The sequence below is a fragment of the Castor canadensis genome, chromosome 9 (genome assembly GCF_047511655.1).
Source record: "Castor canadensis chromosome 9, mCasCan1.hap1v2, whole genome shotgun sequence".
Classification (NCBI taxonomy): Eukaryota; Metazoa; Chordata; class Mammalia; order Rodentia; family Castoridae; genus Castor; species Castor canadensis.
Window position 1 is genome coordinate 86,270,686 of NC_133394.1, and position 25,413 is coordinate 86,296,098.

The following is a 25,413-nucleotide window of genomic DNA, read 5'->3' on the forward strand; positions in this document are numbered from 1 at the left end:
TACTTCACAGGAATACTCAGACTGCTTGGTACGGTGTCTGGCACATAGCAGGTAATCAATAAATCTAGTATATTTTTTTAAAACCACAAAATACTCGGAAAGGAGAAACAGTAGTCAACTTTTCTTTCAAACTGCCCTGATTGGCTATCAATCATTTGGAAGAAAAAAAGCCATTAAACAGAGAGATGGAGAAAAGGAGGCTTGGCCTCTTATGGGTCCACAAAATGGTTAAGAGCGAGCCCAGTGGAGTCCAAAGAGTTTGATTTATTCCTGGATTCTCTGCTTACTTTCTGGGCAAGTTATCTGGTTTGTCTACATTTCATGTCCTTAACTGTTTAAGTGAAGATGATAGAAGCCCTTACATCGTCCTAGGGTCATTGGAGGGTAAGATGTAGTGTTTATAGTGGTGCTTATCATGCAATAAACCTTCTGAGATGTTGCTTTTATTGCTAGCCTTATGGTATTAGGCAAGTTACTTGTCCCCTCTGTGCATTTATGTCCTCGTTTTAAAAGGGGGGTAATCACAGTAGCTTTTGCAAAGGCGTGAGGATAATAGATGTCGTTGCATGGTAAAGCACTTAGCCCTGTGCCCAGTGCGCTGTAAGTGACTGATAAATGTTAGCTGCATCTTTGTAGAAGCAACTCGGGCTTCTAAGATGGCTGAGCCTTGAGATCACACCCAGGAAGGGAAATTCTTACTACTAGGCAGCACGATCTCTGTGTCACTCAGTGATAAGTTTCCACTACTATTTCATAAGTCATCCATTTCAGACCTCATGGATCCTGAAGCTCTTGTCAAATTGTGTTTCAAGGTGAGATAAACACCAAATTTAGGTGTGAGATAACTGTATAAGAAAGCAGAAAAGGGCCTTGGAATGCCAGAGGAGTATCTGATCCCTCCTGTGATTTTCTCCTCACCCTTCACCTTCTGAGAGGACTATATTGAGGGGAGCCATGTCCAGTGTTAATTCTAAGAGTAGACAGAAGTTGGGACAAGGTGTACCATCACATGTTATAAAGGGACAGACGGGACAGGAAACCCAAAGAACATGGCCCTGAAGATCTGGGCATTAGTTCAAGTGTAGCCATGCCAACACTGGACCCCAGCTTCATAAAGATCTTTGCAAAGCCAGTGGGACACCTGGTTGTCCAGTTGAGTGGGAGTGCATACGAAGTACCTGTTTCTGAAAATAGGAAGAAGAAACTTCCCCATCCACAAAAAACTCTAAAAATAATGCAATTTAAAAATAAAATTACAGAGCTTGGATCAGTGTATCTGATGTACTCTCTGTAAAGCAGACTGTTTCAGACATGGCCAACACAACTATATAATGATCATAGCCACTGAAGAAGAAAGGCAAAAGTCCGACAGCTCCTCAGACAGTTAACAATAGTTATTATGTGATCCTGCAACTCCTTTCCTAGATTTATATCCAAGAGGAATGAAAATGTATGTCTACAAAAACTTGTACCTGAATGATCATAGCAACATTATTCAAAGAAACTAAAAAGTGGGAAAGAACCTAAATGTCCATCACCTGATAGATGGATAAATATAATGTGGTTTTAGCCATACAAAGAAATAACATTCAGCAGTGAAAAGGAATAGTTATAATGCATGGTATAGCATAGGTGAACCTTGAAAACATGATAAGTAAAAGAAGCCAGTCACAAAGGACTGGGTGATTGTATAATTATACTTAAATAAAATGTCCAGAACAGGCAAATCTATTGAGAAAGAAAGTAGAGCTGGGAGGGACTGAGAGGAGCTTGGGAAAATGGCTAAGAAGAGAAGAGGTCTTTGGGAGACATGAAAATATAAAATATATTGTGGGGATGGATGCACAACTCTGTGAAAATGCTAAAAGCCATTGGATTGTGTACTTCAAAAGGCTGAATTCATGATATATGATTATATGTAAAAATGAAGCTGTTTTTAAAAAAAAGATCATCAGAGAAATGCAGAGTGAAATCACAATGAGATATCACATCACTCTAGTTAGAATGTGGACAGGATGCAGAGAAAAGGAAGTCTTTGAAAGCTGTTGGTGGAATTGTAAATTAGTACAGCCATTATGGAAAATAGTATGACAGTTTCTCAAAAAATTTTAAATAGACCTAACAATCCCACAACTCAATACACAGCCAAAGGAAATGAAACAAGCATATCGAAGAGACATCTGCACCCCATGTTCCTTGAAGCATTATTCATGACAGCCATATGATACAGAGTCAACCTAAGTGTTCATCAATGGGTGGCTAAAGAAATTTCAACACACACACACACACACACACACACACACACACACTCAGGCACACACACATGCACACACAAAGAGGGAATGTTCTTTAGCCTTGAAAGAAAGAAATCCCGTCATTTGTGGCAACATGGATGAACTTGGAGAATATAATGCTAGGCGAAATAGGCCAAGGCCAGTCACAGAAAGACAAATCTCACTTACATGTGGAATCCACAAGGTTGACCTCATAGAAGTAGAGACTAGAATGGTGGTTACCAGGGGGTAGGGGAGCTTAGGAAGTATTGGTCAAAGAAGACAAAATTTAAGTTAGAAAAAAATAAGTTGAGGTCTATTGTTACAGCATGGTGACTATACTTAAGAGCAGTGGATTATGGTTTGTATTGGTATATATTTATTGTATGAAATAGTGGGTTTTATTATGACATATTCATACATGTATTGTGTTTTTTGAAATTTTCTGAGAACAGATTTTAAGTGTTCTTACCATTAAAAAAAAATTGAATGTCATGTGTATGTTAATTAGCACAATTTAGCCATTCCACATTGTGTACATATTTCAACACATGTTGTATGTGATAAATACATATAATTATATTTGTAAATTTAAAAAATAAATAAAAGAAGAAAGAGAAGCCCTCAGTCCTCTCATAAATACAGTTGTTTAAAAAGACACAAGGGAGAGGGGGAAAGAGGGAGAACAATGGAGGTAGTAAATCTAAGATACATTGTAAGCACTTATGTAAATGTCACAATGTATCCCCCTATAAACTAATATATGCTAATAAAATCATAAAAAATAAAAAGACATAAGAGAGGAAAGCCACTCATAGGAGAGGGAGAATGGTGTCTAGGTAGTTTGGATTCTTAGCGATCCAATCCTTAATTCACTTACTATCCAAATAATTCTCACTTCCCTCTTCTAAGCTCTCAAGAAGTCTTCTTGTAATCGCTCCAGATCAGAGACCATTTTCCTTTCATGAGCAAGAGTCAAAATGGTGATCTTTTATCAGCCTGTAGCAGTTAGCTGAAGTATAGCTCTGGAGTCATGGTATCATGTCTGCAATTCACACAGGAACACAACTCCTGTTACTTTACTCTGTTATCTGTTTTGCAATTTTCTGTTCATGTTTAGTTTATCTACCCAGTTGAGTGAATACCTCTGAGGGCTGGAACTAAGTCTTCTGCCCCTAGTAGAGTGTGGCAGGCAGTCTTACACATGGTAGATCTGCAAAAAATCTGTGATTAAAAAAAAATCTGTGCAGGGAGGAGGTGATCTAGTTATTTCAAGGCCCACTCTTGAAATAATCTGTCTTCCAGGTGAAGGCTTCCACAACTACCATCACACCTTTCCCTTTGACTAGTCCGCCAGTGAATTTGGCCTAAATTTCAACCCAACTACCTGGTTCATTGACTTCATGTGCTTTCTGGGGCTGGCCACTGACTGCAAACGGGCCACCAAGCTGATGATCGAGGCCCGGAAAGCCAAGACTGGAGATAGCAGTGCCTGAAGTTGGAATAGCCACCCGTCACATCTGCCCTTGACACCTGTTCATGACTTTTGTTACTACAGTTCTCTTGTTCAATGAGTCACAGGAAAGGGTAGAAGGATGGGAGGAAATGGGATCTATGTGTTTTGGGAATTTTTTTGTTTGTCTGAAATAATGTTGACTTTAACTATCAATAAGAAAAAAATTAAGTCAATATTAGTACTATGATTTAATGTTAGAATGTCACATGTGATTTAATCACTGTTGCTATAATATGTCAAACGTATATTGTTACGTACTTGTACATGATGTTAACACTACAGGATGAATATTAAATATTTTCAGTGTGATCCAGGAAAGAATTTATTTTATGAGTCACAGGAAAGGGTAGAAGGATGGGAGGAAATGGGATCTATGTGTTTTGGGAATTTTTTTGTTTGTCTGAAATAATGTTGACTTTAACTATCAATAAGAAAAAAATTAAGTCAATATTAGTACTATGATTTAATGTTAGAATGTCACATGTGATTTAATCACTGTTGCTATAATATGTCAAACGTATATTGTTACGTACTTGTACATGATGTTAACACTACAGGATGAATATTAAATATTTTCAGTGTGATCCAGGAAAGAATTTATTTTATTTTCTACCCATTAACCCAGCATTGCTTTTAAACACACTGTCAGAAGGAGCAGAGAATCAGCGTGGAAGACAAAAGAGGGAGGGATGTTCCTGTTTTGCAATTGTTGTGGGGGGGGGCGTTGTTTATTTAAGAGAAACAAAACCTTTAAAAAGAGAATACAGGAACTAGCCCTTGTATTTTTTTGCCTTGTTTATAGCTTATTGATGCTCCACTGTTATTGTTTTAAAAGATTTGTTTTCTACCAAGCTAGTTTCATATCCCAAGTCGTATGCTCAGCTCACCCTGCAAATCAATGCTTGTTTGATTTTGTTCTCTCTGCTATTATCATTTTAAAGGTGTATAACTCAGACATGCCAGACTTCAAATTAAGCTCAAATTAAGCTCTCATCTAGATGTTTAGACACCTAATTTGTATTCTGATTGATCCCATCCAAAGATGCATTACTTTAGCTACTTCTGCTAAATAAGTGTATTAATTTTCACACTAGGCCATCAGATCTTAATAACCAACAGTTATCTAGAACTCTGTCTACTAATGTGTCATCTGCATGCAGTCATCATTGATTTTGCTGCAAAATAGAAAGTGGTCATTATGTAGCTTCTGGATTAAACAATTTTTGTGTGTTAAGTTACCTTGTAAAGTGCATGTTGAATTAGAGGGATAGCATGTCCTTTGTGTTAGATATTAGAGCAAAAAAAAGGCTTTATAGTGTTACTATCAGAGTGCTTTGAAAATCAATATTTTCAGGAAAGATACAGGATTTAAATTTTAGAAAAAGAAATGACACCAATGGGAAATTATCATAATGAGTTCTTCGTCTAGTAAGTGTTTAACTGTGTTATTTTGCCATTAATAATGTGTAAACTATGAGCAATTTACAATAAATGATTATGAATTCACTGGTGTTCTCGTCCTGATATTAAATGTAATTTGAGAATGTTCTAGAGTGCTTGATGCTTCATGATGACTCATCTTTGACTTGGGCTCTGCTCAACAGCCCCCGAGGCCAGGCCTCTCCCATCCCCTCCGCTTGGGGCACAAGTCTTGCGTAGAACACCCAACCTCCAGTGGTGTCATTCCCACTTCTCACTCCCCAACACCATCGCTCACCAACCATCACTTACTCTGCTTCTACTGACAAATGGGAGCCTCTGCTCTTACGTGTCACCAAAAAGAGCATCTTTCTCCCCAAGTTCCACCATTAGTGACCAGAGGTGGGCGAGATGGATTCATATTTTCACCCAGTCCTGAGTCTCCAAGACTTCATCTTTTGTCCCAAAGTAGCTGTGTTCCTGCCATCAGACAGGGACTTCCTAGTCTGCAGTCAAGGGTGGAAGGCAGCTTCTAGGCCCAGTTTTGCTATTTACTGCCCCAATGGCCCCAGCCTCTCAGAGCTTCAGTTTCACATGACTGGATTGGATTGTCTTGTCCTCCTCTGCCATTTTTTGGAATCTTCTGTCATCATTTAAAGAAGCCCCAGTCCCTGACAGTAACTGTGTGTGTCAGTCTCTTTTTGTCTCTGTGACAAAATACTGAGACAGGCAATTTAAGGAGGAATGGTTTATTTATGTATTTATTTATTTTGGTGGTACTGGGGTTTGAACTGAGGGCCTTGTACTTGCAAGTCAAATGCTCTACCACTTGAGCCATGCCCACAGTCCTTTTTGTTTTTGTTTTTTTCACATAGGGTCTCATGTTTTTCCTGGTCAGCCTCTTACTTTGATCTTCCTATCTCTACCTCCCAAGTGGGCAGAGTACAACTGCGAGCTACCACACATACCCAGAAAGGTTTTTTTGGCTCACATTTTTGGAGATTTTAGTCCATGGTCATTTGGTCCCATTGCTTTTGGGCCCATGTGGAATGACGCAGAACATCATGATGGAGAACATGTGGTAGAGAAAAGTGGCTTACCTGGTGGTAAACAGTGAGACAGGAAGGGGCCAGGGACCGGATACCCTTCAAAGGCCACACCTCCTAATTTCTACCACCTCTATTAATGGCATCAAATTATGACTCCTTCAGTGGATTAATGCATTGATGAGGTTGGAGCCCTCATGATCTAGTCACTTCCCCAAAGCCCATCAACTGGCAACCAAGCCCTTAGCACGTGTGCCTGTGGGGAGCTCTTCCTATCCAACTTGCAACAATGTGCCTCACTCAGTGTGGTCTTCCCCTCTGAACCTCAGGCCTCCTCCCTGTGCCTCACGTCTCCACCACAGGACAAGTTTGGCTTGCCATGGAGCTTCTGCTTCTGCTGGTTTTTTTCTCTCCTCATCAGCTGGGATAGATTTGTGAAGGGAAGAGGTTGAAGCCCCTGGATAAGCATGAGCTTTGGTTATCTGTGGGGTTTATTGCTCTAATTCAGTTCTGTCCCCAGTTACAAAGGAGAATGAAAGCCAGCAGTGTTCTCAGTGCTGCTCATGTGGAAAACAAGGAAGGAAAAAAATACCCTAACCTTTATAGTTTTTTTTTTTTTTTCCAGTTTCCCCATATTTAGCTCAGGGTGTTAGTCAAATCCTTTCCTTCCCCTTCCTCTACGTCAGGGAAGTGCTATAAAAGCACTGGAAACTCCTCTCTGTGCCGTCTCTGTCATTCCCCTGTGGACTTCATAGAGTCTATAGCTCCCTCCACCCCCACCTTCTGTAATGTTCTTGACTTCTAAATTTGCAACATCAGAAGCAAAGGAAGGAAAGCCCTGTTCTCAGGATACCTGTCTCCATAGCCTGATGGTTTAAGCAGCTGCTGCAGCTCTGTCAGTCTTTTTCCCTTCCTCTCACTCTCCTTGATGTCACCAGCTACATCCTGCCTTTGAGTACTCCCAGGATTCCCTAGGAAAGCCCTCAGCAACCTGGGCCAACCCCTCCTTGCAGCACCCAACTACAGTTTACCCTGGACCACCTTTTACATCCCTCACAACTCAGGATCTGCTACCTTGATGTGCCCTCCCTTCTGTTTTCACTCCTTGTGGAGGAGACAGCATGAAAATATTGTCCTTGAGAGAAATTTCAGAAGTTGCTTTTTTGCCAGAAGTGCTAACTGCTGGGCAGAGCCAGCACCCCCTGTGCTGTTCATGGATGCCCTCACCCAGTGGGGTGTGGTTAGATTTTTACTGGCAGACTTTAGGTATGGATTGGAAACCCCAGGTACTGTGCACAGATGAAACTTGCTCACCCTGGACTGTGTGACAATACTGTATGTGGGGTTGGGGGTGGATTGGGAGAAGGGTCCCCTTCTAGTTCATTCTGATCATTGGTGGAGGATGAATGGGGCTAACTGGGATGTCCAGTGTCTCAAAGCAAAACTATGTGGTCATGTGGTGGTGAGTTCTCACACTGGAGGTAGACGGTCAGGGAATACCTGCTTTGGTTCCTTCCTGGTCCTGCAGTTGCTGCCCATGAACACCAGAAGGGCTCTGCCAGAGCGACAGGGCTCCCTCTAGTTCCTCCTCAGAACTAAAGGACAATTGGGTTTCTAGATCACCAACTTCTTCTTCCAGACATGCCAGTACCATCCATTGAGTGTCCTTTTGCACTGTTCCCTACAGCTCCTACTAAGTTGAGCTTATTTCTAAAATGGCATCAAAATTCATTGACTCAACTAACAGAAAGGATGAATAAATGGGACTTCATAAAACTAAAAAGCTTCTGCTCAACAAAAGAAATGGTCTCTAAACTGAAGAGACCACCAACAGAGTGGGAGAAAATATTTGCCAGCTGTACATCAGACAAGGGACTGATAACCAGAATATACAGGAAACTTAAGAAACTAAACTCTCCTAAAATCAACGAACCAATTAAGAAATGGGCAACTAAACTAAACAGAACATTTTCAAAAGAAGAAATTCAAATTACCAAAAAACACATGAAAAAATGCTCACCATCTCTGGCCATAAAGGAAATGCAAATCAAAACCACACTAAGATCCCACCTCACCCCTGTTAGAATAGCCATCTTCAAAAACACCACTAACAATATGTGCTGGAGAGGATGTGGGGAAAGAGGAACCCTAATCCACTGCTGGTGGGAATGCAACCTGGTGCAACCACTCTGGAAAAAAATTTGGAGACTTCTTAAAAATCTAAACATAGATCTGCCATATGATCCAGCAATCCCACTCCTGGGGACATACCCAAAGAAATGCAACACAGGTCACTCCAGAGGCACCTGCACACCCATGTTTATTGCAGCACTATTCACAATAGCCAAGTTATGGAAACAACCAATATGCCCCACTACTGATGAATGGATCAAGAGAATGTGGTACTTGTACACAATGGAATTTTACTCAGCCATGAAGAAGTATGAAATCTTATCATTTGCAGGTAAATGGATGGAACTGGAGAACATCATTCTGAGCGAGGTTAGCCAGGCTCAGAAGACCAAAAGTCATATATTCTCCTCATATGCGAACTTTAGATCTAGGGAAAATGCAGCAATGTGGTTGGATTTGGATCACATGACAAGGGGAGAGCACATACGGGAGATACAGGAATAGGTAGAAAACCAAAACATGAAAGTGTTTGATGTCCCCACTCCAGAGGAACTAATACAGAAACCTTAAAATGACAGAGGTTATCATGAGCAGGGGATCAGGAATCAATGTAAAGATCAGTTAGAGTTGAATCAACATGGGTCATAATACATGGGTACATGAAAGCAATGATAGGAATCTCTCTGTGTAGCTATCCTTAACTCAACTAGCAAAACCACTTTGTCTTCCTTATTATGCTTATGTCTTCTCTTCAACAAAATTAGTGATAAGGGAAAAACAGTATCTGCCTGGAACTGAGCGGGGGAGGAAGACAAGGGTGGGGGAGGGGGACGGGGGGGCGGGGAGAAATGACCCAAACAATGTATGCACATGTGAATAAATGAAAAAAAAATTCATTGACTCAACTTGACAGATATGCCCATGGCTCCACCACAACTGACCATGTGGGGGATGTTCTCAATGTGGATACTTTGGACTTTGGTCTGGATGGTCTCAAAGCATGCTTTAAAAGTGAGGATCTTGATTTTAGCCTCTGTCTGGGGAATCTTTACACAATGATATATTGGGCCCTTTTCACCATATTTTCAGTCCATACCTGAGATACCTTCAAGGCAACTTTCCTACTGTCCTGATGCAAAATATTTGGATTTTAGCCACAGTCTCCTTGGTCAATACATTATTTGTGCCCCCTTCCTGGCCACACTGGGAATTTTAAAAATCTTTTTGTTCTGTTCTTTCTAAATCCCATTTTTACTATAAATATGGCTAAAAGCAACCCATAGTTCTTATGTCAAAGCCTGAGACTCTTGAAATTTACCCTGCCAGATAAACCCATCTGTCATCTTTAAGCTCAGCCTCCCTTAGTCTCAGGGCACGGACAAAATGCAGGCAGATTCTCTGCCAGTTTAACAATGATGGTATCTGGTCCACTTTTTGATAGTCCTTGTGTCCATCTGCTTGCCCATCAGCCTAGTCTTGCTGACCACATTTCTGTCAGCATCTTGGCTTCTGAACCCCAATCAGTGCTCCTTGTTAAGCTCTGCTGACTGCATTCTAGGCTTTTTCAAACCTGCTTCTCCAAACTTTTCCAAGTTCCTCCTGGAAACTAATTCCAAAGGCCTTTCCACATCACCAAGTGTAGAATATTGGCAGACTGCACCACTTCTTGGTACCAATTTTCTAAGCAGTCCTCAATCCAGCCAAGTTAACAGCTCACATTAACCATCACAGCAAGCACGCATAGACAATAGCAGAATCTTCTTTACCAAAGCAAAAATAGGTCTAAAAACTAGCCTTACTTTGTATCTGTTTTTAGGAAAGAAGGGCTGGGAATATAGCTCAGTGGGAGATCACTTGCCCAGTATGCCCAGAGCCCTGGGTTCTAGTCCCAGCACCACAAAATAAAAGAAAAAAGGAAAGAGACTTGAAGCTAGAGTGTTGCTCAGCAAACCAACCCTATATTGAAGTCTATCTTTACACAATCCACTGAAGATGGAGATAAAATCATGAAGTTAATTAATGTTCAAGGAATGCTTTTTTTTTTTTTTTGAGAGTGTGTCTTGCTTTTTGCCTAGGTGGTCTCAAACCACAATCCTCCTGATTTCTGTCTCACAGGTAGCTCTGATTATAGGCCTAATGCATGCTATTTTGAAGGTTACATATTTCTAAGAAAATATTGCCTGTTTTACGTCTCAATCTTTAACATTTACATCTAAAAGATGTCCTTAAAATAAGCACTGTGTGTCCAGGAAGTTGTAGCAAGATAATACTTGGAAATAATAACTTGCTTCAAAATAAGGCCATTCACACACCATAATGATCGGCTGAAAGCCCCACCCTCCATGTTAGCTCTGGCAGAGTGTGCACAAAGCTCAGGTGATTAACACCTCCCCAAAAGGCTCCTGTCTGTTAAATTTGACCACTGATTGGTTGATACAATAGCTTTTGTTGAAACAGTCTGTTGTTTTCCATGTGCTTTAAGTGTAGCACTGTCATATAAAAAGAAGAAAGAAAATAGCACAGCTTGAAGAGGTGTAAAAATATAATTACTCATTTGAAAGTCTGCATATTTATCTATTTTTCTAACCCCATTTCACTTGGCTTTCCAGCTCCAAATAGACAAATATTCTCAGCTTGGGGTTTCACAGCACTATGAGTTACTTCCAATTGAGAACATCCTTTACTGTAACTTCTAGGCCACTGATTAGAGCACACTTTAAACATCTCTTTTGTATCAAAGAGGAAATCAAATGAACATATAGCAGGCTTGAAAGACGACTGGCAGTAGCTTAAAGAACCAGTCTGTAGGACTGGATACGTGGCTCAAGCAGCAGAGCGCCTACTTTGCAAAGGTGAAGCCCCAAGTTCAAACCCCAGTCCCACAAAAAAAAAAAAAAAAGAACCAGTCTGCAAGTGATACCTTTAATCTCTGAAATTTTGCTCAGCACACTACTTTTAGAAAAAAGTAGTTACAAAAAAGAGGGGAAAAAAAGGGAGATTTTCCCTAGCTATGCCTAGTCTTGACCACATTTGGTTCCGTTTTCTAAATTTATTACCAAGGCTTCTATAAAATGATGCACTAAGAATTCACAACTTTTTGGACACGGGTGGCTCATGCCTATAATCCTAGCTACTCAGGAGACAGAGATCAGGAGGACTGAGGTTCAAAGCCAGCCCAGGCAAATAGTTCAAGAGACCCTAATTGAAAATACCTAACACAAAAAAAGGGCTGGCAGAGTGGTCAAGTGGTAGAGTGCCCTGTCTAGCAAGTGTGAGGCTCTTTGTTCAAACCCTACTTCTGCCAAAAAAACAGAAGAAAAAGAATTCATAACTCACATTTAAGAGCCATACAGACCAAGAGGGGATTACCAGTGTTTCCCCAGACCACCGAGATTGGAAGTGCTCATTAAATATTTACTGGATGGAGGGATGGATGGATGGATGGACGGATGATAGATGCAACGTACAACAATGAAGAAGTAGATGGTTTAGCATCACTGACTGTGTCTCATCTTTTGTTTGTCCCATTAAATCCTAGGCAGGCAGGGCCCACGTTTTTTTCTTGTGCATAACTGTATTCTAAGCTCCCAGGAGAGAGTTTAGCCTTTAGCAGGACCTTCAAATTTCTTGTGCTTTTAATTTTTCTTTTTCTTTTGGTGGTGCTAGGGTTTGAACTCAGGGCTTCATGCCTGCTAGGCAGAGGCTCTATCATTTGAGACTTTTGCTATTTTTAAATACAGGTAGGTCCTATGTCCAGAAAACCATTAACCCTGAAATCCAAAGTTACAAAGTAAATAAATTTGAAAATTTACTTTTACATACCTGGTTGTTACAGATTTCCTTTTATGAGCTCCAGATGTAGCTCAGTGGTAAAATGCTTACCTGCCACATATAAGGCCCTGGGTTTGATCCCCAGCACAACATGTGGACAGATTTCCTTTCATAAGCAAGCCTTGAAAACATGCCTCAAGTTATAAAAGTCTTTACACAACTTTTAATAAGCAGATGTGCTGGAAAAGGAGGAGACACCTACTCATGAAGACTGTGCAGTCCTGGAGTCACTTTGAGATGATCTGCGTTAGAAGGCTACACTTTCCCCCAGCAGGTCACCCATAAGCCTTAAGTGAATTTTGTTTCACCAAACCTTATGCTGAAATCTTAACACTCCAGTGCCTTAGAGTGTGACTGTATCTATGAGGTCATTAGGATGAGCTCTAATTAAATGTGACTGGTGTCCTTAAAAGAAGGGAAGAATGCCACAGCATACACAGAGAGACTAGGTAAAGTCGCAGGGAGAAGGCAGCCATCTGCACAGCCATGGAGAGAGGCCTCGGAAGAGACCGATTCTACAGAAACCTTCACCTGCAGCCTCTAGAATTGGCAGAAGCTCAATTCCTATGATTTCAGCTGCCCAGCCTGTGCTGTATGTTACCACAGCCCTTAGCAAGCGTGTACAGGTGGATACGTGGGAAAGTGTTTTAGACTTCCTTCTACATAATGCAGAAGCTTCCAAATCCCAGACGAGGCCATCAGAGGGCTAAGGCTTCCCCACCCCATTAAGTGCCAACTCAGCTGGGCCTTTTTGTACATCCTGTACTGTAGTCCATCCCCCAGAGGGGAGGTGCTGGTTCCACAGAGATCCAGCACCTTCTCCACTCCCCAACAGAAAACAGCTCCTCCTGGCAAAGACACGAGACTAAATATGGCAGGCAAATTGGTTTTATTCTGAGCCTTGAGAAGGAAACAAATTCCATGGGAAGATATTCAACCATCCCCATCTTCCACCACATTGTCTGGGTACAATCAAATTATGTGGACATTTTTCACAATTGCTTTTACAAATGTAAAAAATTAGTGACTTTGTAAGTCCAGAGCCTTCACTCAAAAAATTGGCCCTGGACTTATTAAATGGGTGTTAGGAGAGAGAGAGGGTTAATATTCTAGACAAAAAGAGTTACATTCTTTCACTGAAAATACGCCAAGCATCATCAAGACAATTTAATATATTATTTCCCTGTAATAGAAGCACAACTCAAACTTCTCACTCGATCAAACTAAGTTAGAAGAGAAACCCTTTGTCAGCTTCCGGTTCAGCTCTGGCAGGCCTGTTTTCAACACCGCTGGCTGAGTCCTGCTTGTATCATTAAAAAATTATCTCAACTGCTCACTGCCAAAAGTAATTTGCCTAGCATTGTCCACTCCTCTGCAGCAGAACTAATGTTTCCTGTGGCTGTGAATGTCTGGGAAATAGCATCACAGAGAAATGCCTACAGACAGCTGGAGAAAGTGAGCTGCTGGGGGTGGGGGAGGAGCAGGGGAACCTTGGCAGAAAGCCATAAACTTGGGGGGTCAGGTGGGCAGATGGCCACAGGCCACTCTGTGGGGACCAGACAGGGACCTCTTGAAAGATGAGCAAGTGGGGGGATTGTGGACTGCACAGCAGGTGTATAACTTGTCTGAGGAATACTACTTGGTTTAGATTCTGGTCCCCATATTGTCTCCCACCCACAGATGCAAGATCTAGGAACATGCATGCATGTGTGTGGAGGTTGGAGTGACAACTGTCTTCTGAATGTTTACACTCCATCCCCCCCCATCATCCCTTGCCTCCTCCTCCTCCTCTTCCTTCTCCTTCTTACTCTCTTCCTGCGTCCCTCCTCTCCCCTCTCTGCTCCTTTCTTTCTCTAATCCTTGGTCACCTCCAATACTCTTGTTCCTCAGGTCTTTGCTCAGCAAGAGGAGCTGCTGAGGGGTGGAAAGCAATCTTATGGAAGCTGATCAGGGACTCTGGTGTAGACAGGTGGGGGAGTTCCATGATTTGAATAACCATCTTTCCTGGCCTCATGCCTTCTCCAAGCTGGATTGGCTCCTTACTCTACTTCTCCCCAGAGGCTGCCCTGTATGCTGGTTGTGCATCCATCTTGCTGGCTGCCAGGAAGGTGAGCCCCATGCACTGTATCAGGTGGGCTGAGGGGCAGGGTGAAGAATGGGGAGCAACTACAGGCAGAGAGAGGGAACTGGGGTGTGAGGGTTTATGATCTCGCCTCCCCCAATGGTTAGTCACTCTCAGTCTCTGGGGCTCATGGTGGGACGTGCCGCCCCTCTCTCACTAGCTCTCTCTACTACTGTGGTTGCTTTCCACCTGACCCAGGTGTTTGTGAGTAGCTCTGTGGATACCCAGGGGACATCTCTTGGATCTTCTTTCTAGAGAGAACTTGCTATTTATCTGCAGGGCTGCAGTTCACTGACTGCCTTCGACCTTCAAGGTCTGTTTTTATTGCTGCCATTTTTGCCTCACTCTTGGCCAGACCATTTCTTCCTGAGGACAGGGACCACTAACTGGCAGTCTTTGTTTCCAGCAGCCCACTGGGCTGGCTAAGACTCTGTCATATCTGAGTGGTGCTGAGGTGCCACTGCCCACTCCTACTTCCTTCTGCTTTTCTTTCACAGGTACCAGATATGCATCAAAGACTGAAGGCTTTCCTGCTTCCTGCCCCTCTTCTCCTCCACAAGTGTTACCCCAATAGATCAGTCAGACTCCAAACTCAGCTTCCTGGTGACTCCAACTAGCACATGGCTTTATTAAATGCTGCTCATGGTATCCTCTCTATCAAAGCTGTGACTGATGTACCTGATACTCATTTAATGAAATTTCATGTGGGTTGACATAGTGGCTGGTAGAGAAGCAGATGTCCCTGGCTGCCTTGTCCATGGCTGAGGACAAAGAGAAATGGAACCTGAAACTGATACACCGATGACACGCGCAGGAATTTCAGATGCTCAGGGTTCTTGAGCCTGCTCTGAGAATGAAAGCACAGACAGACTCCAACAGCAGAGGTCGGAAAAATTTTATTTGTAGAGAATTTAGTTGGAGAAAAGAGAAGAGAAAGACTGCATATTGGAGAATGCAGGGGGACCCGGAAACCGGTGATCCCGTGGGCCTAGGTGGGGAGTGGGGTTTTATAGCCTATTTGCATTGCCTGAGGGTGGAGATGCCTTTCAAATGCAAACAGGCATTTCTTAGGGAGGAGAAGTGTCTCCTTGACCACTTGTCGCCCTTTTGGGACTTCCCGCAGTCTGTCCTTCAGTCCTTCATTCCCCCCTCTCAATGGTAGCCCTAACTACTGTTAGGGATTGAGACAATGAAGTCTGTTCAGTAACTGCTTCCTGCTGACAGGGGGCGATGAAGGGGCCCGCAGCGTCAGGGCTGACCATGAGAGGGGTTGTCAAGGGGACTGCGGTAGTAGGTCGTTTTTATCTCCACCAGAGGCATTTGTAGTTTGATGGATTCTAGGCGAGAAGAAACAAACTTGACAAGTAAGTTTAAAATGCAAGGCCCAAACACAAGCAAGAGGACAAGGGCAACTATAGGCCCCAGAAAGGGTAGGAACCAAGTCCTGGAGGGGAGCCAGGATTTTATTTGTTCCCATACCTGAGTAGAAACCTGAGTTTCAAGAGATTGCTCCCGGAGCCATTTAGCCTGTTGGAGAATGTGATCTGCACGTTCCTCTACAATGCCCTAAGTGTTTATATATGTGCAACAGGAGGTATTGGCAATGGCACAAAACCACAGTTCCTGTGGCCTCCCAGTCTCCCCAGTGGCGTTCCTTGTCACCCACACCCGCCCTCCCACCCCACTCACCCAGGCCCACAGATTCCCCCAGTCCAGAAACCACAGGACTATGGGGAACAAGCAGAGATGGTAATGAAAGTGCAGAGCTCTGGTTTTTCTCAACAGGACCTAAGAAAAACACTTGTAATCCTACTCAATTGGAAGAAAATGTCCAAAGTCATTGAAGCAGTGAGGCAAAAATAGCAACAGAAAGGTTCAGAGTCTATTCACTAACACTGGGGTCCAGATTTGCTATGAACTGGGGCCAGAGTTACTGGGCCTCCTCTGGCCTGATGGGTGTCATGAAGGAGACAGGGTGAAGAAGTGGAGACTGGTTCTGCATGGCTTAGGTTAGGACTCAGGATGGCTAAAGCCCTTTGGGGAAATGCATAGGGTAGTAACTTCTTACTCCTATTTTTGCAACACTCCATGTTTTCTCATTCTGTCAAGATGGAATAAGTGTAACAATATCCAAAAACAAAATCAACTTAGTCTGTAGAAAAGAATGTCACAGAGAGCCCGAACATGCAGCCAGCATTTTCTAGGGTCATTCTGATTTCAAAGATTTTGGCCTGTTAATAAAAATATACTTATCTTTGGACTACATATCTTCTCTGGGGCTCAGAAAATGTGATCCTGTTTTTCATGCAGCATTTTTAGGAGAGAAAAAAAAGAGATGGGGAAAGGGGAAGTGTGACTGGAATATTCTTCAACTTCAAAAATGCTAAGGTTTTACCATAAGAAAGGGACTAAAGTAGAACGTAGAGGCGATAAACCAATTGGGGGTAAAACACACACACACACACACACACACACACACACACAAACACACACGTGTATATTTATAGATACATTCCACAAGGAAACTCCCTTTATAGCTTCCTTTATTTCAAATAAACAAATATGTCATGTTTCTCTTTTTGTCTTTTTTCTCTTCTACAGGAGGGCAGAACAGGTCCTGCCCATGGGGAAGGATTGGCACCAGTGGGAGGGGGGAGGTGGTGGGGAAAGGAGGTAGAAGGGTGAATACAGTGCAAAAAACGTGTGCACATGCATGTAATTGCAACAATGATACCTGTTGTAACTATTCCATGAATGGGGGAAGGGGGATAAAGGACAGCAGTGGAAGGAGTGAATTTAAGTATGGTATAGTTGATACATTGTAAGAACCTTTGTAAATGCTACAATGTATCCCCACCCAGTACAACTATAAAGGAAAAAAAAATTTTAAATGCTAAGGTTATTAGTATCATCTCATGCGATAATGAAACCCAATTCTTCTCACCTATTATCCCCTTCATTCCCAAATCCTTAAATTTTTTGATTATTTGTTGATGGAGGTGGGGTGGTATAAGGAAATGCCAAGTAAGGCAGAAAAATCTCCAGGCCCCAGACAGCAAGGCAAATGCTAATTATCAGGTACTTTGGTGCCAGGCAGCTTCCAGACTCTAAGGTCCCTCATCTCTGATCCTGCTTGCCACTTGTGGATTCAGCCATCACATAGCACATGTTTGAGTCAGGATCAACATTTGTAACTAGGACTCATTCTTGCTTCCTTGCACACATTTGTCTCTGAACGGCCGCAAAAATTTAGGACATCTTTAGGTTCCAAGTCTGGTCCAAATGGGCCTGCTAACTTCTCCTACCCCATGTCCTTTCTGCAGGTCCTGGGTCTGACACTGCAGGAGGCTCAGTCAGGGTTGAAAGGTCAGGGTTGAAACAATGGGAGCCATTCTCTGCAGAGGCAACCCTCCACTCCTCCTTACTCCTCTCCTCTCTCACTGCAGTATTCTTTGGTGATTCATTTCCTCTGATTTTCCCCTTATTCAGCGCTCCCTGTCCATTTAAATTGTTTCCCAAAATCCCATTGGAAATGAAGTATTCTTTTTCAGTCTTTTAGGTAGAGTTTTTATCTTTCTGTCACCCCACAATCACTAGGGCCAGAGAGAAGAGGTAAATGTTTCCCTGCAGGCCACCTCCCATCCATACTTCTCACGCATAACTTCTCCACTCTCATGCAAAACCCTCCTCCCCTCCTCCCCAACGCTACAGTCACACAGCCACCATCCCCCTCCTGTCATTCTTCTTATCCACAGCTTATCAGACATTCTCCTTCATACTAAGCACCTTGCCATCTTCCTTACATACTTTCTTTTCTCCAGCCGCCAGGAGATTTATGGCAGTGTGCCCAACTTATCTGTAGCAGTTAGAATTGGTTTAGCTATGCATGAAATACTCAAATAGGAGGCTTAAATAATACAGGAGCCTCTCATATGAAACAAATGTAGAGAACAGAAGGATCAGGGCTAGAATGGTGACTTACTGTTCTTAGGGACCCTAAGTCTAGGTCTTGCTTTCCATTTTTGAAGTAGTAAAAGATCCAAACTGGAAGAAAGAAGAAAGATGAAATGGCAAGTGGACACACCTTTTTTGGTGATCATTCACTTAAATCATTTCCCTCAGGCCCTCCTTCTCCAGCTAACGATTTTTACTTACATATTTTTTGGCCATGCCTAAACTGCAAAGCAAGCTAAGAATTGTAGTCTCTTAGCCAGTTCCATTGTTGTTCTGAATAAAATCAGAGCTCTGCTAGTGACGAGTAAGCTAGTAAGTAGTAACATTCTTGCCTTGCAGTTCATGCCCCATATCATGGACCTTCATTTCTACTCCCCTCTAGCAACCCTACTCTTATAGCCATTTTCTGGGCTCTGTCGCCCTGAGCCCTCACATGCTGGTCCATTAAGTTCTAACTCCCTACTCTCTGGTCTTCCCCATCGACCCTTGCTATGCCCAAGCTTTCACTCTGGCTATATCTGTTTTTTGCATTCCTTGGAGACACCTCATCCAGCACCCTGGTCCTTCCATCTCCCCCCACTTCTAAGATGTTGTGTTAGTTTGGTATCCTGAGAAGAGACATCAAGGTGGAACTAGGTGTACTGGGGCTTCATTAAGGGAAATGCCTGTGAAGATGGACGGCAGGAGTAATCAGGGAGAGCATTCGAGCCATGGTGCAGTTCTGACATGTGCATAAGAAGCACGGAAAAGGGACTGAGTAGGAAGAGCCTGATTGTGGCTTAGATCTGAGAAAAAGTCCTAGGCCAAAATTGCCTGTTAGACAAATGCTGTGTTGCATGGAAGTGGGGATCCAGTGATACCTCTGGGCTTGACTTCTTTTTCTTTCTTTCTTTTCTTTTTCTTTTCCTTTCTTCCCTCCTTCCTTCCTTCCTTCTTTCCTTTCTTTCTTTCTGTCTTTCCTTCCTTCCTTTCTTCATTCTGTCCTTTCTCCCCTCCCCTCCCCAACCCTTCCCCTTCTCTCTCTCTCCCTCTCTCATTCTTTCTTTTTAGCGTTTTGACACTGGTCTTGATATGTAGTCCAGACTGGCCTTGAACACTCGATTCTCCTGTCTCTGCCCCCAAGTACTGGGATTATAAGCGTAAGCTACCATACCCAGTTGATCACTGGCTTCTATCTCCTCCTTACTTCAGTAATTAGTCTGTTTGCTTCTATAGCCTCAGCTCTCCCAGGGAGAAGTAACAGCAGGACTTGAGACAGCACAGTGGGGTCAAGGGGGAAGATTCAGGGGTTTGTATGGTAGGAGCAAAATGTGTGACATGCATAGCAAACAATATGTATCTGATAAACACATACATATTTTGTCTTTTCCAGTGAACTGTAGGTTTTGGAGTGCAGAGACTACATTGTATTCCTCTCCATATTCTGCCTACTCACTCACAGGTATAAGTAAGTACACATTGTCAAACTATGAATATTCGTCTACTCATTTCTTGCCATATTAGAAGCAAAGTGATTTTTTCCAAGTTCTTCATTTAGTGTCTAATATGAAAACTGTCATACATCGTGTGTTCAATAAATAAATGTTTGTTTAATTGAGCTGAATTAAAATGAACCTTTCACTCTGGACAAAACATGCATATTGGTAGCATTGGACAATGGAACATAAACAGGTTTATCTACCTAAACGACTTCTCTACCCCTAGTAAGTCCACCTGTGGGTGCTTCATGGGCTTGAACAGGCTGCTTTTATTTATCCCATGAATACACAATGCCATTCTCAGGACTATTGTAACCAACAGGATATTACAGAGGTGCATGCTGTCAGATCATGGTATTTTTGTCTTTGCCTGGTAGTTTTCAGGACCCTGGGTACCAAACAGAAGACGCTGCAGAAATTGGCACAGATCCAGAGTAAGGACAAAGACTTAGGTTTTTGCCAAAGGCAAAACCTCAGAGTGTTAACTAAAAAACAACCAAGACTTCAAGGATTAGCAGTAAGCAGAAGCCATAGCCAGGTACCCTTTCTCCAAACTTCGAATAAGGAACACTTTTAAGACTAAAACTCTAGAATGCAGTCTTCAAGGATGGAACCAAAGTTTCTTTCAACCAAATTATCAGATTTGGTTATTATAATATAATATAATATATAATATATAATTATCAAATTATGCAGGCTCCCGTGAAATCTGGCTGTAATTGTGGGTAAGGTGTTATAGATACTTTATAAGGTATTAGTGCAGTAAGGAGAGAAAGAAAAGGGGAGATCACCAGAGGGAAGAGGGACAGTGTCAACTACAAGGTATGCCACAGGATCCTGGATCATCTGCACAGACTGTGGGTCCTGACCCATGGTAAGCTGAGCAGTCCCAGGGGCCACCTACTTCTAACATAGGTGTGGGTGATCATACTCTCAGAACCTAATGCCAGTGGATACCTGGACTCGAGTGTCCCTTGCTCAGATTCGTGCTCAGCATGTACACACTTTTCTTTCTTTCTTTCTTTCTTTTTATTTTTTTCTTTTATTATTCATATGTGCATACAAGGCTTGGTTCATTTCTCCCCCCTGCCCCCACCCCCTCCTTACCACCCACTCCACCCCCTCCCTCTCCCCCCCACCCCCTCAATACCCAGCAGAAACTATTTTGCCCTTATCTCTAATTTTGTTGAAGAGAGAGTATAAGCAATAATAAGAAGGAACAAATGTTTTTGCTGGTTGAGATAAGGATAGCCAAACAGGGAGTCGACTCACATTGATTTCCTGTGCATGTGTGTTACCTTCTAGGTTAATTCTTTTTGATCTAACCTTTTCTCTAGTTCCTGGTCCCCTTTTCCTATTGGCCTCAGTTGCTTTTAAGGTATCTGCTTTAGTTTCTCTGCGTTAAGGGCAACAAATGCTAGCTAATTTTTTAGGTGTCTTACCTATCCTCACCCCTCCCTTGTGTGCTCTCGCTTTTATCATATGCTCATAGTCCAATCCCATTGCTGTGTTTGCCCTTGATCTAATGTCCACATATGAGGGAGAACATACGATTTTTGGTCTTTTGAGCCAGGCTAACCTCACTCAGAATGATGTTCTCCAATTCCATCCATTTACCAGCGAATGATAACATTTCGTTCTTCTTCATGGCTGCATAAAATTCCATGTGTACACACTTTTCTAATTATAATTTGATTTTTTTTCTGATAGGTGAGAACCCACTGAATATTACAGTCTTTGTGTTTCTCATTGCAATTAATGCCTCTGCCTTTTGTTTTTTTCTTCAGTCTTTTGTGAGTGAGGTTAGAGTGAATCTTTCCTAAGGAGTGCTGACAGAGTCATGTTTCTGAACCTACAGAGCTGAGGACAAGACCTGGAAATAGTGATGTCTGAATGCTAACTAGTGAAGACTTTTGGTGGACAGGCACCAGGTCAGCCTTTTCCTGTGACATCTTATTGTCTCCATACAGAACCTTTTTAGGATGTCACTATGAGATGAGCTGTGTGGATAGCTGAATGAATATTCACTAACAAAAGGTACAGAAGGAAACTCTGTGTGTGTGTTTGTAAATACATGCTATGTGTCCAGAGAAAGGTAACTCTTAACATACTAGAAAGTAGCCAATTTAACCCAATGTACCACTTTTTCATTAAATTGACATTTTCTTTTATTACCGGAGGCTTCCTCAAAGTAAATGTTGGATGGATGAATGGGATGGATGGATGGATGTGTGGATGGATAAGTAGATGGATGGATAAGTGGATGGATGGATAAGTGGATGGATGTGTGGATGGATAGGTAGATGGATGGATAAGTGGATGGATGGAAAGTGGATGGATGGATAAGTGGATGGACTGAACTAAAGCTATTAAATTATGACCTTGAACTTAATGGCTCACAGTTAGTATTTACAAAGGTACTGAACTAGGAAAGTTGATGTGCTAACTTGCAATATAGCAAACAAATTTTTTCCAAGATCTTCTTTTTATTTAAAATATGGTTTAGCATATGCAGACATTAGATCAAGGGCAAACACAACAAGGGGATTGGACTTTGATCACATGATAAAGCAAGTGCACACTTGGGATGTATGAGGATAGGTAAGACACCCAAAAAACTAGATAGCATTTTTTTGCCCTCAATGCAGAGAAACGAATGCAGATACTTTAAAGCAACAGAGGCCAATAGGAGAAGGGGACCAGAAACTAGAGGAAAAGATTAGTTCAAGAAGCATTAATTTAGAAGGTAACACACATGTACAGGAAAGCAATGCGAGTCAACTCCCTGTATAGCTATCCTTATCTCAACTAGCAAAAACCCTTGGTCCTTCCTATTATTGCTTATACTCTCTCTTCAACACACTTAGAGATAAGGGCAAAATAATTTCTGCCTGGTAGTGAGGGGTGGGGGGAAAGGGGGAGAAATGACCCAAACATTGTATGCATATATGAATAAAAGAAAAACAAAATAAAATGTGGCTTAGGCCACAGAATGGGAGAAAGTCTTTTACATCTTTACATCTAACTAGGGATTAATAACCAGAATATACAGGGAGGTCAAAAAAATCAAACTTCCAACAAATCAGTGAGCCAATGAAGAAATGGCAAATGAACTGAACAGAGCTTTCCAAAGGATGAAGTCCAAATGGTCAAAAAAAGACATGAAGAAATGCTCACCATGCCTGGCAATAAAGGAAATGCAAATCAAAACCACACTAACATTCCACCTCACTCCTGTTAGAATGGTTATCATCAAGAATAGACACAAGAGCAAATGTTGGTGAGGATGGGAGGGTGGGGAGGATCCCTCATACACTGTTGGTGGGAATGTAAGCTAGTACAACCACTATGGAAAACAGTATGGAAGTTCCTCAAAAAACTAAAACTAGAACTGCCAGATGATCCAGCAATACCATTCCTAGGGATATACCCAAAGGAATGTGAGTCAGCTTACAACAAAGGCACATGCACACCCATGTTTATTGCACCCCCATGTTTATTCACAATAGCTAAGCTACAGAAACAGCCAAGATGTCCCCCTATGATGAATGGACTAAGAAAACATGGTATTTATATACAATGGAGTTTTATTCAACCATAAAGAAAAATGAAATTTTGTCATTTGCAGGTAAATGGATAGAACTGGAGAACATTGTCTTAGTGAAGTTAGCCAGGTCCAGAAAATCAAAGGCCACATGTTTTCTCTCATATGTGGAATATAAGCACAATACAAATACAAACAATATTATGAAAAACAAAACACACTAAGGGAAGGTCACTAATGAAGGGGAGGGTAAAAGAAGGCAGTTAAGAAGGTGAATATGGTTGATGTACTTTCTGTACAAGAATGAATATCAAAATTTTAACCTGTTGAAACCACCATAAGAAAGGGACTAAGGTTGAAAGGAGAAAAATAAAGGTGATGAACCAATTCAGGTTATAATATATGGAAATGTCACAATGAAACTCTCTGTATAACTATGTTATACAAACAAGAATGTCTTTTTTCAAAGATGGAGTACAGAAAGATAAAACAAGTCCTGTCTGGGGATTAGCACCAGTGGGAGGGGGAAGGATGTAGGAGGATGAATATAGTGGAAATACTGTACTTATGTATGAAAATGGAAAAATTGTTGAACCTATTCTAGGATGGGGGGAAGGAGGGGTAAAGGAGAATGATGGAGGGGGAGAATTCAGCTATAATATACTGTAAGAACTTTGGTAAACATCACAATGCACCCCCAGTACAATAATAATAAATTAAATAAAATAAGATATGGTTTAGGGAAAAACTAAATTCAGAAGAGAATATTCTCTATTTGAATGAGATATGAGATATGGATGAGATATAATCTGCTTAAAATGTTCACATTGGAAGACACAGCTTAAGCAAAGGCAAATGGGAAAGTTGAGCTGAAACATTCAGATTCATATCAAGAGAAGGAGGAGTGTCTTCATCCACGAGTCTTACACTGGTATCTGCAGGACATGGAAAGTATGAATAATATCCAGACCACAATTTTCATCTTTGCAAAATTGAAAATCTAGGTAGTTTTCATGACTCATGCTTTTATTAGGACATTATTTGAAGTCCATTTATAAAAGTCCTTGGGGGTGGTAAATGGCTTACAATATTAGTGAATTTGGTTAGATGGCACATCAATTACAACCCAGCTGGCTAACAAAATGACAGCCTCATTTTTTCAAGATATTAAAACAATTTTCCCCAAGTCACCAAGTGATTCTGGTGGTTATTCATATTCATCAAGATAAAACTATAATAAGCTACAGAAAAACCTGAGCACACAGCCATGCTGCAGAGTCTGGGACCAGCCAAGTGAGCTCATACAAGAGTCATGTTGTACAGGTTTCCTTGACAACTGTTCCCATGGAACCAGCATTCAGAGATCAGCAGAGACAAAGCAAGTAGGAAGGTTAATCGATGAGCATGCTCCCATATCCAACATGGCATCATTTGATGTGAGTGTGGCAACTACTTCTACATTTGAGTGACTTTCTACTTTCACTGTTATTTTCTTGTGGAATTCCCCTCTTTCTCTTTCTCTTTCCAAAACAAGAAATCCCCTTAAAAAAAAAAAAAGGATAACAACCACAGTTAAATTGCTACCTTGGAAAATCTGCCCCATAAAATAATTATTGCTCATTTAAAACCAACCATCTCATCACAGGAGCGGTGAGGAAGCCACAGAAAGGTGAGCCAAGAGTGGGAGGGAGTTCTCAGAGATGCAATCACAACTCTGGTAAAAATCCCCCCATGTGGGTGTGTGATGGTGCCTCAGCAATCCTGGTGTACTGCCAGATACCAGGAAATTAATTCATAACCCAAACTGTCACAAAAAGTGCAAGTACTCTCTACGACAGAGAAGACGACAGTGCCACTGAGTCAGCCTATCTCCTATTTGCTTATGTAAGAGAGACATCTCAGTCAGCGATTCCCAGCGTGGAAAGAGACCTGTGTGCAAACAGCAGAAAATTTGAGAAAGGGTGGGGACAGTAAAGTGAAAATGACAATAAACCCAATGTGTCGGAATAAAAGAAAGCTTTGAAGTGTTAAAATAGTATTACTAAATCAATTCTGGTCACCCACATAAAAGAGAACTGAAAAGCAATTATTCTAGCC

General features: G+C 41.8%; 1 protein-coding gene across 1 annotated transcript in view; it reads left to right on the forward strand.

The window, feature by feature from the left end:
• Scd5 (stearoyl-CoA desaturase 5) overlaps positions 1-4,097 on the forward strand; it is a 149,089-nt gene extending 144,992 nt beyond the window's left edge. Inside the window, 1 exon segment of the mRNA XM_074041893.1 lies at positions 3,579-4,097. Coding sequence (XP_073897994.1) covers positions 3,579-3,769 — 191 coding nt within the window. The 3' untranslated portion in view covers positions 3,770-4,097.
• The last annotated feature ends 21,316 nt before the right edge of the window (positions 4,098-25,413 follow it).